General features: G+C 41.0%; 1 protein-coding gene across 1 annotated transcript in view; it reads left to right on the top strand.

The window, feature by feature from the left end:
• Positions 1-17,014, top strand: part of DOCK3 (dedicator of cytokinesis 3) — a 188,187-nt gene that overhangs the window by 75,792 nt on the left and 95,381 nt on the right. The window contains 2 exon segments of the mRNA XM_058032100.1: positions 1,600-1,641; positions 3,855-4,009. Coding sequence (XP_057888083.1) covers positions 1,600-1,641; positions 3,855-4,009 — 197 coding nt within the window.

Genomic DNA, 17,014 nt, shown 5'->3' on the forward strand with positions numbered 1-17,014 from the left:
TTATTTTTCCACTGAGAGTGTGAATGAGGACATTTTTATAACTGTGAATGTGAACAGATGTCCAAAAATGCCATTTAGAATCACAGAATTGTTCAGGTTGGAGGAGACCTTTAAGATTATTGAGCTCAACCATTTCCCCAGCACTGCCACAGCCCCACCAACCCCTGTCCCCAGGTGGCACAACTACAGGTCCTCTAAATCCCTCCAGGAGTGGGGACTCCACCACTGCCCTGGGCAGCCTCTTCTAATATTTGACTATGCTTTGGGTGACAGAATTTTCCCTAAAACCAATCCAGTATTGAGGGGCCCAAAAGTGAGCGCAGGATTTGAGATGTGGCACGAGCAGTGTCACATCCAGGGGCATCCTTGGCCAGCTGGGCCCACTGCTGCTGAGGGGTTGCAAGGGGCTCAGTGAGCTTCTGGCAGCACCCCAGCACCTCCCTGGTTTGTTCTGATTATGAAGAATATATAATATTATCTATAATATATATATATTATATTATCTATTTTATTATATATAATATATCTCTCCTTTTGTGGTAAAAAGTCCTGTTTGTGTTCTGGGTGAAAGGCTGCGTTGTAGTTTAAGAGTATTACCAGATACATTTTGTGGACAATCTTTTGCTTTCACCTCCTTTGAAGCTTTGTGTTTGGCAACAGATCTGCTAATTCTGATACAGAGTGTAAATGTTTGGTCAGAATGAGATGTGGATTTGTAATAGAAGGAGGGAGGTGGGGAGAATGAAGAGAGTATTTAATAGTGTGTGGCAGTGTCAATGTTAATATTTTGGTTTGAAATGCTAATATTAAGATGATGTGCAGGGAAAGGCATGGCAGAATCATTAATGATGGTTTTTTAAAGCTCTCTGAAACCTTTTCAATTTAGATTAGTATTTAAATCTCCCTTTGGAGATTAAATGGCTTCAGTGAGTCTTGCAGTCCATTTTCTGATTATAACATCTCCTTCTAGCATAAAAGGCTTTAAATGCAGCATCATCCTCTGAGTTTTTAGACATGTAGCTCTTTATACTGATTCTTATTTACAGGTATTGGGCAGCTAAAATTGTAGAAGAGTCTTTAACCAATTTTCAGGATTTCATTTTTTTATTAGAGAAAAAGACTTAACAACCTCTAAAATCCATCTTTGTTTCTAGATGCCTGTGTTTTTTAACAAATGCAGCTTTCCACAGACAACATACCAGGAGATAAGGATTAGTGGTGAGGTATCTTCCCATTTAGCAGGACAAGACACAGATTATACAGAATAATTAAATTTTCCAACACTGCAATAGCATTTCTTTTTTTTAGAAATTCTGTCTAACTTGTGATAGCCTTTTACTTTAAAAGCTAAGGTAAATACTCCCTGTAAATTCAAATAGATATAAAAACAGCTTAACTGAGAAAAGCCTTTAGGAAGGCAAGTGGTCTTGTGAGTGATGATACACTGATAAAAAGGCATGAAAAGTTGGTAATCATTTTGATAGTGATATTTTAGAATTACTGTTATAATGCTATATAAATATAATGTAAATATTTCTTTTGAAAAGGTTTAACTTTTACTGTTTTGTGTTTAACTTTTACTGTTTTGTATCTCCACAGCATTTGTCAAGTAGACACAGTGTCCAGCAGAGCACATCACAGGTAAATACCATCCATGCTTGAATTTTTTATTGTCTTTAAGTTCTTGGTAATGTAGGTAAAGGTATGATGGAGATGACTGGGTAAGTCCTTACCCACAGAACACTTCCTCAGAAGATTCCCAAGTATTTAAGTCACTAAGGTCCTTCTTCAAATTCCATTTAGGTCTCTTTTCCTGAGCTTGTAACTGTTGTTCTTAAAAGATACAATTGTGGAGAGAGATCAAAAGCCTCCCTGTGCCCCTGTGACTCTTCTGTCTACCTGCCAACACGTGGCTTAGTGGCTTCTGTTCCACACATCCTGTCTGTGCTGGTATAATCCTGTCCTGGTCATGGAATCTGTCTTTGATCTTTACAGAGATCTGTGCTTCCACAGGTACCTGTCTTTAAAGAATGAGGATTTCCTTGGGTTTAATTTTAAGTCCTGAACAAAATTCCTTTTAAACAAGTACAAATCTGAATTGTAAGTCTGGAAATTTAAGACTTTTTTGTTAGACTGTACCTGTCAGTGCATTCAGAGGAGGTGAGCATAGAGAACTTAAGATATTCATGCAACCTGTTTATTGAGATCAGCATGAATGGATGTAAAGGGTTGTAAAAACTGAAAGCCTACATTTGCTTATACTCTTTTCTCTTTTGCCACCCCAGCATTCACTGCTGTAAATAGGTCTTGATATGTTGAGCCAAAATGTAAACCTTTCTACTATCTGGCTTGATTGGTTGCTCATGTTATCAACTCTTGTTAAGATTTTTTTATACCTGCAGGATAAACTGGCCTGTTAAGCTTTGTTCTAAGTCATGGATTGTTTTTGAGAGGAAAATGCCCTTAGGATTAAGTCTCAATGTTCCCCCAGCACTGCTAGGCCACCACATCTACACATCTTTTAGATCCCTCCAAGGATGGTGACTCCAGTGCTTTCCTGGGCAGCCTGTTCCAGTGCTTGACAACCCTTTCAGTGTAGAGTCTTTTCCTAATATCCAGTCTAAACCTCCCTGACACAACTTCTTCCTTGAGAGAAGAGACCAACCCCCACCTGGCTGCAACCTCCTCTCAGAGAGTTTCACAGGGAAATAAGGTCACTCCTGAGCCTCCTTTTCTCCAGGCTGAGCCCCCTCAGCTGCTCCTCATCTGACCTGAGCTCCAGACCCTTCCTCAGCTCCATCCCCTTCCCTGGAGAGGCTCCATCACCTCAGTTCTTCCTTGGAGTGAGGGGCCCAAACCCCAGGATTTGAGGTGTGGCCTCAGCAGTGCCCAGTACAGGGGGGCAGTCACTGCCCTGGTCCTACTGGCCTCTAGAGGTGAATTGCAGCTGCTCAAAAGAAATAATGTAACAAATGTTACTGACAATGCTTTAAATCCATCTGCTTTAAATGGAAATCATCAGGACTCACTCCAGTACCATCTTATAATTCATTTTCAGTACCAGAATCAAAGCAAAATTTGAGAAATAGGATTGACTTGGTTTACTTGATAAAATCAGATTTCCAATGCATAAACCATTTACTTTGTATCTACTTGGTTATCACAGTTTCATCAATCTATTCAAATTAGAAACATTAAAAATAGAGGCAGAAAGCTTAATCTGGCCCCTATCTCTGAGGCAGAATATATTTGAGATTAAACTTTTACTTGAGGGTGAGAGGAGAGCAGGATCTCTGTTCAAATGCTCAGGTTGGTCTGTTCAGGTGTCCTTTCTGTGTGAGGAGGTGCCAATGGTTCAGTGTCCTTTCTGTGTGAGGAGGTGCCAATGGTTCTGTGTGAGGAGGTGCCAATGGTTCAGTGTCCTTTCTGTGTGAGGAGGTGCCAATGGTTTATTGTCCTTTCTGTGTGAGGAGGTGCCAATGGTTCAGGTGTCCTTTCTGTGTGAGGAGGTGCCAATGGTTCAGGTGTCCTTTCTGTGTGAGGAGGTGCCAATGGTTCAGTGTCCTTTCTGTGTGAGGAGGTGCCAATGGTTCAGTGTCCTTTCTGTGTGAGGAGGTGCCAATGGTTCAGTGTCCTTTCTGTGTGAGGAGGTGCCAATGGTTCCGTGTCCTTTCTGTGTGAGGAGGTGCCAATGGTTGAGTGTCCTTTCTGTGTGAGGAGGTGCCAATGGTTCAGTGTCCTTTCTGTGTGAGGAGGTGCCAATGGTTCAGTGTCCTTTCTGTGTGAGGAGGTGCCAATGGTTCAGGTGTCCTTTCTGTGTGAGGAGGTGCCAATGGTTTCCCTGTTTGCCCCAGGTGGACACCATCCGTCAGCGGCACGGGGAAGCCTGCCGGATGCCAGTGCCTCATCACTTCTTCCTCAGCCTGAAGAGCTTCACCTACAACACCATTGGAGAGGACACTGATGTGTTTTTTTCCTTGTACGATGTCCGGGAAGGCAAACAGATCAGGTAGGAATTTGTCCAAGAGCTAAAAAGCTTCCTAGGAAAAGAAAAGAGTTGTGAGCAGAGCAGGTACAATGCAGCTAAACACAAGGTGTGTTCTTGTGGCCCAGCTGGAAGGACAGAGCTGGGACATCAGGAACTGCTGGCCCTGCAGTTCTTACATGGAATATCAGACTGCTCCTTGCATAGGAAATTTAGTGAAGCATTAAAGGCACAAAATGGTTGAATTTTTTAGTTTTCTGACTTTGCCTCCAGACATTACAGAAGCTTCCTCCTTAGGGTTATTGGTTAAGAAGCACAAATAATGACAGGGCCAGGCTGTGGGGCTGGTTTGAGAATGGACTGCTGTGTGCCTCTGTAACTTTCCTCCACTCCTTGCCTTCCAGGCATGTCACAAAATAGCTTTTTCTCCTCGCTGTATTACTCTCAACATAAACTCTTAACATTTATCCCTGTGTCTCAGTTTATTGAACTAATTGGTACCAGTGTTAGCAAACATGAGATGGGCTGGCTTTTCCTCTTACAAGCATGTGTTTTGAAACATCAAGGTATGTAGAAGAGCATTGCAGCATTTATTTTGTGTCTTGGAAGTTTAGCTGATGCAACTTGGTCTGGTCTGAAGAACATCATATTTGTGCAGTGTTGTGAGTTTTGGTAAAAGCATTTCCTGGCATTCACTTGCTGCCATAGTCAAAACTCTCCTAGTTTTCAGCAACTAGATTTAGATTTGTTCCAAAGTGAGGGAAAAGCCACAGAATGTTTCTTCCTCTCTCAGGAAGAAAGCTTAGAGTAAGTGAAAACAGTTTTGTATCTCTTCAGAGTACATCCCACTGAAAACTGGTCTGTATTAGAAAGCTCTGATGACCTGATGGTATTCCTGATATCCAGCTTAAACCTCCCCTGCCACAGCTGCAGCCCCTCCCTGCTGGGCACAGAGAGCAGAGATTGGTTCCCTCCCCTGCCCCTCAGGAGGATGCTGGAGGCTCCACTGAGGTCTCCCCTCAGTCTCCTCCAGGCTGAACAAACCAGGGGCCCTCAGCTGCTCCTCACAAGGCTCCTCCTCCAGGCCCTTCCCATCTCTGCAGCTCTTTGGACTCTCCAGTGGATGGAGTTTAGGATGTGCCTATGATTCCTCTCTTGAGAGAATTACCAGAAAATAGCTATTAGGAGGGAAAGGTGAAAATGGAAAACCAAACAGAAAAGAGGCACCCAACTAGTTCCTACTGCAAAGCAATAAAATATTAAATAATTGAGATGAGAAAAGCTGCCAGGAAGAGGAAGGGACAGGCAGACAAGCTGCTGCCGGCAGAAATTGCTTTGAAAGGAGATGAATTGTCTTGGGCTGCAGTTTGTATGTAAACACTGAGTGCAGAGCCTTAAGGAAAGGGTTTTGCCAGTGGTTTAAAAAAAAAGGAAATAATTGTTATAACGAGGAAAAGCAAAAAGAGTGGTCCAGGCAAATTTAAATATAGATAGTAATGCTTTTTTGTGCAAACAGTTGTTATTACTTAGCTCTTTGTATTAAGCATCAGTGGTCTGCTGTAGTGAAAACAGCATAATTTTTACATTTTCCTACATCCCAAAGAGTGCTGGGGAAGAAATGTGTAATGAGGCTGAGCTCTGTTTTGGAGAAGAGACCAGAAAACAGACAAACACATTGCTACAAATTCAGAATGATGTTTTTCTATCTACTTTAAAACATTTTCTCTCCTCTTGGGAAATAGTACATTAAGGTAAAAAACCCAAGCAAGGCTTCTGCACACTGCACTGTAAATGAAAGGGACAAATTGACTTCTGAAATGGTTTGGAGCTTGATAAATTTCTTACCCAAGCAGCTCATGCTGGAGGCTGAGTGGCTTTCAGCGTTACTGCCTTGGACATGTGCTGGATTACAAACCTCCCTGAGCCTGCTGGTGCCAAGAGTTGTTTCCCAGGGAGGTTAAGTGAAGAATTGCTGAAAGTTCCAGTGTTTTTCAAGGGCTGAAGCAACAGCATGCACCAGGTGGGGATTAGCAATCAGAAGGTTGGAGCAGCAGCTGAAATACCTTTTGAGATGATTCCAGATTCTGAATACAAAAATGTTGCTGTGTTTAATGGTTGTGAGCAAAGGAGGAGCAAGCAAAGGGTGACAGTGGGGAGCTGTGGACAGCAGGAATAACAACACTGCCAGCAGAGGGGTCAGACCTAGAGGTAAACACAAGGGAAAAGTTACTTCACTTTTAATCTGACAGAAATATAGAAAGTAATACTTCTAAGTAAATAGAAATTGAAGGCTCAGATTTAAAAAGGGATTAAAGCTTATTTGTCTGTTTTAAAGTATTTGGGATTTCTTTTTTTCTTGAATACAAAAGACACTAGTCTTGCAACTTTGTGACTCATCTTTAATACCTCAGTTGGTTTGCTGAGTGGAAGTTACTGGAAAATGATGTGATAATTGATGTAGCTTGGATTATAGCCAATGATTATACCCCATTGTGAGATATATCTTAGGATGAATGTCATGGAGTGATCCAGTTGAGAGTAGCGGCAGAGAAAATATTACTGTAAAGATGGTAAACTCAGTAAGGAAGGTGCCAGTAAAGATCAAATAGAGATAGGTAAACTGATACGGAGAAAAGAGATTTGAGAGTTGTATGTTTCTGAATGATACTGTTAAAGAGCACAAAAGCAAATTGTTTGAGTATGAAGGAAAAATTAAATATATATGGAGACAACAGAAAGTCTGTGTCATGTTGGAAAGGCAGTATAAAACAGGACAAATGAAATTGCACAAACAGGGATGGGAAGAGACAGAAACTTGTAGAAAAAATGCAACTACTAAAGGGCATCAAGGACGAAAAACCAAAAGAATAATTCTATAATGCTTTACCGGCAAATTTTTTTTTTTTTTTTAACAAAATGAAGAAATAGCTGAACAGATTAAAGGGGACATTAAGCCATGAGCAGATGTTTCCAAGATAGCTGGAGTGTTTAATGGCTGCTTTGCCTCAATCTCTCTAAGAAGGTCAGCTGCAATCCGATGACAAATGTGAAAAGTTGTGGAACAAATAAACTACTTGTTAGCACTAAGAAGCTAACAAGGTGGTAAGTAAAAGTCAACATAGATTTGTCAAGCACAAATCACATCAGAGCCAACTAATTTTGTTCTGTTATATGGGAATGCACCTCCTGCCTCAATAGAAGAGAAGTATTAAACTTGATGGTATAAAGAGATACAGGCTGCATTAACTGCTCTAAAGGAGCTGGAAACTGGTAGACAAAGGCATGCAGAGTGTTATCTGTGCTAGAAAGATGCAACAAATAAGAGAAATATTTACATTTCTTGACATTTTTAGCATGATTTTGATAGTGAAAATAAATTAAATTCAGTGAAAGATTGAGGTTTAGATACCTATACAATAACTCTATTTTTCTAGGAAATGGAATTATGCAAAACTTAGAGAAATGACACATTGAGAGCTATGATAGTGGTATTTTTTTCTGAAAAAAAAGCTTAAGTTCATTCTAACTGTTATAGAATCCCAGAGTGGTTTGGGTTGGAAGGGACCTAAAGGGCCATCTCATTCCTCCCCCTGCCATGGGCAGGGACACCTTCTGCTCACCCTGGCTGCTCCAGCCCAGCCTTGGACACTTCCAGGGATCCAGGGTTTCTCTGGGCAGCCTGTGCCAGGGCCTCCCCACCCTCACAAGGGAGAATTTATTCCTGATATCCCATCTAAACCCACTCTCAATGTAAAGCCATTCCCCCTGGTCCTCTCACTCCAGCCCTTGTAAAGAGTCCCTCTCCATCTTTCCTGTAGGCTCCCTTCAAGTTCTGCAAGGGGCAGTTAGGTTACCCTGAAGCCTTTCTTTTCCAGGCTGAGCAATCCCAGTTCTCTCAGTCTTTTGAGTATGGAAAAGGATAAATAAATTTGTCTTATTTTTTCTTTATGAAGTTTATGTTTAAACATGTGAATGTTTTTCATTCTGCCTGCATCTTCAAGCAGTTACCCTATTTTACACACCACTGGGATTTAAAATTTTCTTGTCATCTAGAAATATCCTTAATTATGGAGAGTGAATAGAACAAAAGAGAAACTCTGATGTGATTGAATATGAAAATCTGGGGGCCTAAGCAGTAATTATGCATGGGAGATGTGTTGTGCATATTTCTGCTGGTAACTCCTCCACCTGCCTCCTCCTACTCACTGAGCCTTTGCCATTCCCGTTATAGCACCGACCTCGTCGTGACTGGGGGACTGGGAGATGTGCTCAGTGCCTGTGCTGCTGCTGCTGCTGGGACTCACTGAGCAGGTCCATGTGGGCATTCTCATATACAAAATGTTCAAACCCTTGGTTTGTTGCCCGATTGATAAATGACACAAAATTCAGATAAGTTTTGTGGGTGCCTTATTAAGGGCCCGGGGAACTGGGGGACTCACGTCCCAAAAACCCGAGCCCCCAAATTCACGTATGGGTGCTTCCCTCTTATACATGGGATTCACAACAAAGTCTCCAAGAAACAGTTCCCCGTTCCCCTTGCCTGGTCACAGACCCCTTGTGATACATTCCTTGGTTCACAAACAAGATCATTAATCCTCTGCTTATCTTATTCTAAGAGCATTGTATGCTGCCTCCAGACAGGTTAGCATTCTTACTTTCCTGCACTAGTTTAATTATTTATTAAATCCCTAAGACTACCTGCTAGGTTACACACAAAACCCACCACACTTTCAACTGCTACAAAACTACTTTTTAACAAACCAGTTCACACACAACTCACTATAATTAAATATTTTGCTAAATTTAATTTCTTTTCCAACAGGTTGAGAGACCAGTTGTTCTCTGCAGTGTCTGTTTTAAATATCTGCCATGTCTTTGGGGTGAGACAGGATTGTAAACGCTGCAACACGGGCTAGGAGTTTGATTGGGAAACCTCTATTTCAGTGTTAAAATCTAAAAGCTGTAGCCAAAATGAGAAAAAATATAAGCTTGCTCTTTAAAGCTCTTGCTAATAGGTGATACAGAAAGATGTTTTTTGTGGAAATGTTCTCAGCTTGTGGGTGGATGATGGGGAGAATGTGAGCAGTACAGTCTGTCCCAAGTCTTGTCTTAAGGATTTAGCACCATTGACAAAGCAGTTCTCAGGAGAGAAACATGGTTTGGAAACATAATTATGGACTGAAAAAACGCCCTGGGTCTCCAGCAGGATAGTTGGATTCAGCTGCTCAAAAGTCATCTGACATAAAATCATCTGCCCCTATTTTTCGAGGCTGAGTCAAATGTTCAGTGGCAGTGTTTGGCTGTTAGTACTGCTCTGCAGTGGGGTTTGGTGGTAACTGCAGAGGCAATGGAGATAATGATTTCCTATTTGTAACTTCTCTCTGGTTCTTGGGTCATTTTCCAACCAAATTATTTTCTGTGATAAAAATCAGCAGACAAATGTGTAAATAGTTCGTGATACTGAAGGGATAAAATTATTAGAGAACGTAGTTATCCATTTAAATGTGTCCTTGTAAACAAGTAAACTTCTGGGGCATGACCAAACTGGGTTTGGTTTAACCAGTGTGTGAGTGTTAGAAGTTTTCTCAGGCTGCTACTCATTTGTACAACCTAGTCCTGTAGAAGCCCCAATACTGCACTTGAGTGGCCAGGGGAGGCTGGAAGAAGAGAATGTTTGTGCCAGTGTTTAGGTAGAGTAGAATGAAATGCACCACTTGGAACTGCTGGATTTAGAAATGATGAATTTGTAGGGAATTTGGTTTTCACTCTTTCTGTAGTAGGAGTTTCTGAGCCACAGTATTCCTGGTTCAGACGTCAGAATACAAATCTGTACCAAGCTGCTGAAGGTTACCTTGACAAATTTGACAGGAATCCCTCATCTCTGTTTGTATTTGTTGATGGCCGTTAGCTCCATGGTTCTCATCATCATTTAGTCTCTTTTTTTTAATTCCTTTTTAACTGTCAATAGGAATGTATATCAGCTTCTAAAAATTGTTAGCAGGAGCAGTGTAGCTAAAATTACATTGTGCTTACACATGCCATCTTGAATAATTTTCCTGTAGCACTTGCTAATTGCAGACAATTACCACTCTCAGGAGCTTTCATTTCAAACACTGTGCTAACATGTGAAATGGAATGGCAAATTTCCCACAGGTCCTGTCCGAGAAGGGGTTTGAGTCCCCTCAAAGCTCTGATGTGCAAGATCAGATCCTTAAAGCAGGAACACCTGTTCAGAGCAGCCCTGCCTGCCCAAGCCAGGGCTGTAGAACTTGTACATGTTCTGGACACCAGAATCTGCTTGGGCAGATGAAGAGGGGGGGCAGGTGGAATAAAAAAGGGTAAGATTGGCATTAATAAGGTCAGAAAGAGGAAAGAAGGGTCACTGGGAAGATAGATATGGTTGAAGTTGAATAGCTGCAAGAGAAGTTGTTAATTAACATGGAGGGATCTGCAGTAAAAACTGTGTCAGCCTGACTGCATTCTCTCCCAGGATATGGGACTGACCTGAAGATCCTTTTTCTGAATTGTTTCTCTCAAGTAATGGCTCTGGGAGTGCTGGGACCATGTGTAGGCATTTATCCCCAGTTAGTTGCTTTAAAATATTATCATGTTCGTTTATTGCCAGTTGCTATGTAAGGAAGTAGAAAATTATATTTTACTTTTATTGTGCAATATGCGCTAAATTTTCCTTTTGTTATGTTTTTAATAGCATAGCTATTTTAAAATAGAAAAGTTATCTCATTCACTGACAGCATAATGATTTGGCTGCTGGGAAAAAATAACTTTGTATCACTCAGAATTATTCCTTTAATATTCAGAAAATTTTCTTAGGGATTAACCTTACCAACTAATGAGTTTTTTCTATTGCTTAGTCATGAAAAAACCCATCTTTATATTTTTACCTGTCTTTTAGCAATCTGATCTATTGGGATAGCTAATCCTCCCTCAGCTCCTCCTGTACTTCAGTTTGTTGTGGCTTTAGTATTTCAAGGGAAGTATTTTTCTGAGTTTTGTGCAATAGATAAATTCATAGCAATAGTAATGGGAGCAGCATGAGCTTTTCACCCTTCTCAAGGTGAACTTCCTTAAAAGCCAAGCAGGCATAAAGAAATATTGCTACCCACAGCAAAGGCCTTGTTCTGCTCACTGCAGTGACCATGGAAAATCTGTGTGTCTCTGAAGTCTGCTGCACACAGACAGCTGGGACAAAGAGCCTTTCTGGTAGAATGTAGAACTTCTGAAAAATGCAAGTTTTGTCATCACTGAAGGCAAAACCTGTGGAGTATTTTATAAGGCTTTTTGGTGGCTAGATTTTTAGGAAAGGATACAGGAGGAATGATGCATTTTCATTTTCTTTATTGGTTGCTTCAACTGACTTTCATTACCTGGATCTCTCTAGAATCTGCATTTGCTTGGTTTTCCTATTTATTCTCTGTCTTAATAGTGTATGCAAAAGAAACTGCTACTGTCTGGATTTGTGTTTGAAAGTTGCTGTAAGACATGTAAGTGGTGTTATTAAATTTGTTAATTCTTTTCTATAAGATTACTATTTTCCCTAGTTCCTATGGAATTATTAATATGTAACTATTCCAAAGCAGGAGCTTTTACAAATATCCATCTTATTTTGAATGTCTCACCACCACCGTCCTCCTTCCCCCACTAGTGGGGGCTTTTTTTTTCTTTTTTGTAGTTGGGGATCAAGTATGACGTACAAATAGGCAAGGATATAGAGTGTTCTACAGAGATATTTTGATTTTTTAGCTGTTAACAGAAAGAAATCAATGAGTTGCAGGCATTGGAACTTCCTCCCTTTTCCTGCTCAGGAGGAATTGACAATGTGTTGTGAACACACAGCTGGAAGAAATTCTGCTCACGTGAGGGGCAGCGGGGAAATCTGTGTTGTTTAAATGTGTAAGTGAGCCCAGAGAAAGCACTTCCAAGTAATTTTCTGTCTGTAGGAAGGCTCAGTGGATGGAATCCTCTTGTTGTGCTTCAGCTCTTTCTGTGGGGAAATTCCCCCTCAAAAGCCAGGTCTGTGTTCCTGACAGAAGTTGTCATGTGCAAAGCTCTTGTAGAGCAGATATTAAACGTGACAGCTGCTGTACCAGACCTCAGAACCATTAGCTTCTCCCAGGGTAGAGATGGTGATAAAATCCTTATTCTACAAAATACCTGTAATCCAAAATTAGAAGTCTTCCCTGCAAAGCTTCCCTCACCTGCCACCTGGCAGGGTCAGCCTGCCTTGCCTTCCATTAGTTAAAATCACCATCACTGGGGAATTGCACTCAATGACTGAAGTCTCTCTCTCTCTCTTTTTTTTTTTTTTTTTTTTCCTTTTTAAATAGAAGCCTTTTCTAGTTGACAGAATTCCTTTCAGGAACAAAAATATGTACCTTTCATGATGGAAATAACACAAAAATCCTTATGATGGTGTCAAATGTTCAAGTGTGGCAGAGTCATGAGAAGCTAAGGAGAATGTAATTGGTGCTTAGCTCCCTTTCCCCTGCAAGCCTCAATAACACTTTAACATTGTGGTGGTTTTCCCTTGAACGTGACAAGAGAAATGACAGGTAGTTATTTTCACTATTTTCTGTTTCCATGGAAACCCAGTGTTTGCAGTAACAGTCTTACTGTAAGCTCTGTAATCCTCCCCTGGGGCTTCTCGCCAATGTGGTAATTTAATAATTCATGAGCATTAAGCCCGAATTTGCTAGGAAGCAAACTGTGTTGCTTGGAGCCGTTTTCTCAGGGCCAGATTGATTTCCCTCACAGATTCAGTGTTCTTTTCTCTAAGATGTCTTTATAAAATACACTCCATAAACCAAAGCAGTGTACTGTGCCTCAGTTGTTTATGCAAGCGGGGTTATTGCAGAGCTTCTGGACAAGACAGCTCAGGAAAGAACTCTCCTGCCTCCCCCAGCAAAAGAAAGGGGAAAAACCAAACACACTGTGTGAGCACTTGCCTGAAAAGGAAGATTGTTAAAGGAAGATTGTTAAGCAGTCCATGAGTCACTGCTGAGACAGTGAGCAAACTGAAAGTTCAGCAGAGGTGATGCTCCTGTCTCCAGGCTCGGCAGTGACCGCTGTCCATGATGGATTGCTCAAACACTGCTGGGATCTGGGACATGCTGGTGGTTTACACTGGAAGTGGGAATTGAGTTCTTCACAGACATGGGTCCATTCTCTGCACATGCTCTGGCTTCCTCTCACACTGAGAATGGAGACTCATTCTGTGGAGCTCTGGGAGATTTTGTTATTAGGTCAGTCTTACAGCAGCTGTAAGAACCTAATTTTTTTCCCCAAGAGGATGAGCAAAAATTAGCAATTCTAAAAGATAATCATGATGAACAGAAAATAAACTTGAAAAGCTTTTTCAGAGGATACTTCTACTGCTTAAATAATCTTTCAAGAGTAAAACCAATTCTTTTTCACAATGGGAAATTACTAAAATGTCATTATAGGTGCGTGCTTTCTTCATGAACATGAGACCATGCCCATGAAATAGAGTTCAGAAGGCCTGAAGTGAGGCTTGTTTCCTTTTTAGAAAGTTCCTACAGAGTGTTCTCAGAAGTATCAGGCTGCAGTGCTGTCCTGATGTGACCGTTTCAATCACTGACTGTGGTAATGTTCTTGCAGTCGACAAACTTGAGAGATTGGAACAAATTTCCAAATTCCAATTTCCAGTTTGGCCAATGGAATGAAAATAAAAGTCTATTTTTTTCTTCTGTGAAGTTGTGCAAGCAAATATGAGAAGTCTCATGTGGTTATCGTTAACTGTATTGCAGGGTGCAGCACAAATGGAAAGCCAGGACAGTAGAGCCCGATTTTCCCTCAGCCTCCAAATAGGATGGTGGAGCAGTAATTGCTTTCTGGAAAACTGGCTAATGCTGTTCTCCTGGGGCTTTAAAACTTCGGCTCTGCTGGGTCAGTGCACTTCCTTTTTGATACAGGAGCAACTTCCCAAGTTAATCCATGCACATATTAGCTTGACCAAACTGTAAGGTTTTGAGACTGTAGCTCAGTTTCTCTCCCCTTCCCATTCCCACCAAGCCCCAGGGATCTCTTTCATGGTGTTTAATTCATGTTTTGAAACAAGCTAATTTTTTAAAGAAAATGCTTTGATCCTATACCAGTAATTCCTAACATAATTCCATTCATCTGGCCAACATATTGTTCTTGTAGAGCTTGTACACACAGGGGCAGCAAGAGTGCAGTGTTTGATGGCACTGTTGAGGTAAACTTCCTGACATGTGGTGTGTGCACCAAGACTGGGATATTTTGAGGGGAATTGTTGGCAAGGTTTAACTGCCATAGAGTGACCAGCTCATCCCAAGCTCTCTCCTGGATGGGCTGTGTGGAGCTTGCTCAGGAGATTTATCTGGGACAAAATAAGGTGCTTTTACAGTAGCACCTTCAAATGTTTATGGTGCTCGTATGCCAGCTCAAATGTTAGTCTAGAAATATTGTCAGGCGTGTTAACATTCTTTAAAGAAAAGATAGACATTTTTCAGGAAGGAGGGCAGAGGAGAAATGAAATAATATCATGGTTATCATTTGTTTTTTAACCAGTAACACTGAAGGGAGATGAACTGTCCTGGCTAGGTAAGTGCTTGTAACTTATTCATGTAAACTTCGGGCTTCTATGGCAGCATTTTCAGATTTTTGTTCCTGAGTTTGTATTTTGCATGCAGGCAAGGTTTTACATTATACTGAAAATGTCAGAAAGAAACCTGAGGAGGCACCAAGAGAAGATCAAAGTCTAAAATACAAGTTGTCATATGATCTTTTCCACTACCACATTACCCCTTCCCTGAGCACTTCTTCATGCGTCATGGACCAATATGTATTTTTAAAATAACCTGTGTTCTTAAAAGGGTTGGTCAAATGCTGAATTGTGAAAACCCAATTAAATACAGCTTTTGAGAAAGGACTGAGGTATTTTAATAATATTGGGGGTTTTCAGTGTTTCCCCCAGTTTTCTCTGGAAATAAGAAGCACTGAGGAGAAGAAAAACTAGGGGGCATTTGTATATTTGTACCTTGTCCCTTTCAGTGGCACATTGGAATGGAGAGGGTGAAGGAGGTTTTGTTTCTGGGAGAAATAGCTCCTGGACCATTACTTAAGACAAGGGAAGGGTATAAGATGTTATGTTTCTGCCTAAGGGGATTGAAGCCCTAATGTGCTGCTGTTACTGCTTCAGAAAACCAATCTCCTATTCTTTGTTAAAGAATTAATTTTTTTAGTCTGTGTTCTTTATCACCAGTCTGTAGGGGGATACAATATAAGAAAATAAAGATAATGTAGAAGGTAATCTTACCCCTAAGGAGTTGCAGCTGGGCCAATTAGCAAAGATTAGGAACAGGCCTGACTTTAACAGGCCACAGCTGTAAGCAATGAGAAGAAGATGCTATAAAAGAGTGGGGTGGCTGGCTGAGAAGGGGAACTGGAGTCAGTGGCTGCTTTATGAAGAAGAAAGAGTCAGTGCTCTGAGGAGTTGACCATGAGAAACACCAAGAAGGTTTGGAACTCTTGTTTCATATGAAGCTTGAAACAGAAAATTGAATTGGAGACTGGTGTTGTCGTCTTATTGCAGGTGTCCATACTTTGGCATTATGCATCCATTAATGCTGTACCTACATTCCCAAACTGATGCTCAGTCAGGATTTTTGACTTGAAACCCTCCCAGTAATGAAATGTGCCCATGAATGAATACAAGGGGCTCACCAGTCCAGCCCAAGCTCTTTGCCAGCCCTTTCCTTTTGTTGTCATCTTCACACTTTGTGTGACGAACATCCCAAACAAAACCTTAACAACAAAAACTCCTTGGGGGCACAGTGCCACTCCTGCTCACCAACAGGGAATTTTGTCCCTGTTTGCCCCCTTTTTCATGCTGAAAATGTTACATCCCAACCCAGTGATGGCTTCCTTCCTTTCTGCAGAGTTCAGAATGGTTCTGCTTTTCAGTCACTTTGGGGAAGCCAAGAAGTCAGACACTACTCTCCTTTCATTTTTCCTCCTTTTCAAGTGAAGGAACAAGAAGCTGTTTGACTTTGGTTGTCAGAGCAGTGGTTCTTATATTTGAGTAGCTGTAGCAATTGCTAATCATGAGAGTGATTGTAAACCCTGGCTTAGTGCTGCACAAGAGGTGGTTTCACTATGATGTGAATTAGCACAGGAGGAGATGTTGCAATTAGAGTAATTGAGGCTTACTTACAGCATATAGGAGAAAGAGGAATAAATAAGCTTTTGTTTAAGATACTGCTTCTGATGTGGCACCTCTTGGGTCTGAGCTCAGCAGGGTAAAATGTTAATTTTTTTCTCAGTTTTGATGAATTTATCTCCAATTTTATGCAAAAGAACTGATTTTGTTGTATATTCAGAATAGCTGAAAACTTTTATTGGGTTGTTGGTTTTAGTTGTGGGTGTTTTGTGGGTTTTTTTGGCTTTGGGCAGCAGTAGGATCAAGCAGTCAGATTGCATCTCAGTACCTCCCATGCTTCATTTCCACCACATTTGGCAGTTATTACTACTGGGTTTTTAATTAATTTCCACATGGAGTTTATTCAGATTTGATATTTCAGTCTTACTAAACTAGGATTTATTGTTGCCTGAATTCTGTGCATGCTCTCGTCCTTGTGCAGAGAATAAAATTGAGGAAAAGACACACTGGAGACTTAACTTTTTCCAAGGACGTAGCTCTTAAAAGAAGAAATTAAGCCACTGAATTCCCATTAAGTTTCTTGACCCTAAATGTGTGTATTTTTGTCTAAAAGCAGACCTGCAATGATAGATGAAGGCAGTGGATTTTCAGGTCATTGGAAACAGGGTTATTCTTCCAGATTTGCTTTGACATAGAAATAAATTTGCAGTTGTAAAATGGGAAGCAGCTGACTAACTAGTTCATAATGTGGGTCACCAGTGTAAAAAAGGTTCCAGTCCTGTTCCAGCAACCCTGACAGTATTAGCACCACTGAGACCTTAGCAGAATAATAACAGAACAGCAGAATAGTAGTAAGCTGTTCTTGATCA

The sequence above is a fragment of the Melospiza georgiana genome, chromosome 11 (genome assembly GCF_028018845.1).
Source record: "Melospiza georgiana isolate bMelGeo1 chromosome 11, bMelGeo1.pri, whole genome shotgun sequence".
NCBI classification, from domain to species: Eukaryota; Metazoa; Chordata; class Aves; order Passeriformes; family Passerellidae; genus Melospiza; species Melospiza georgiana.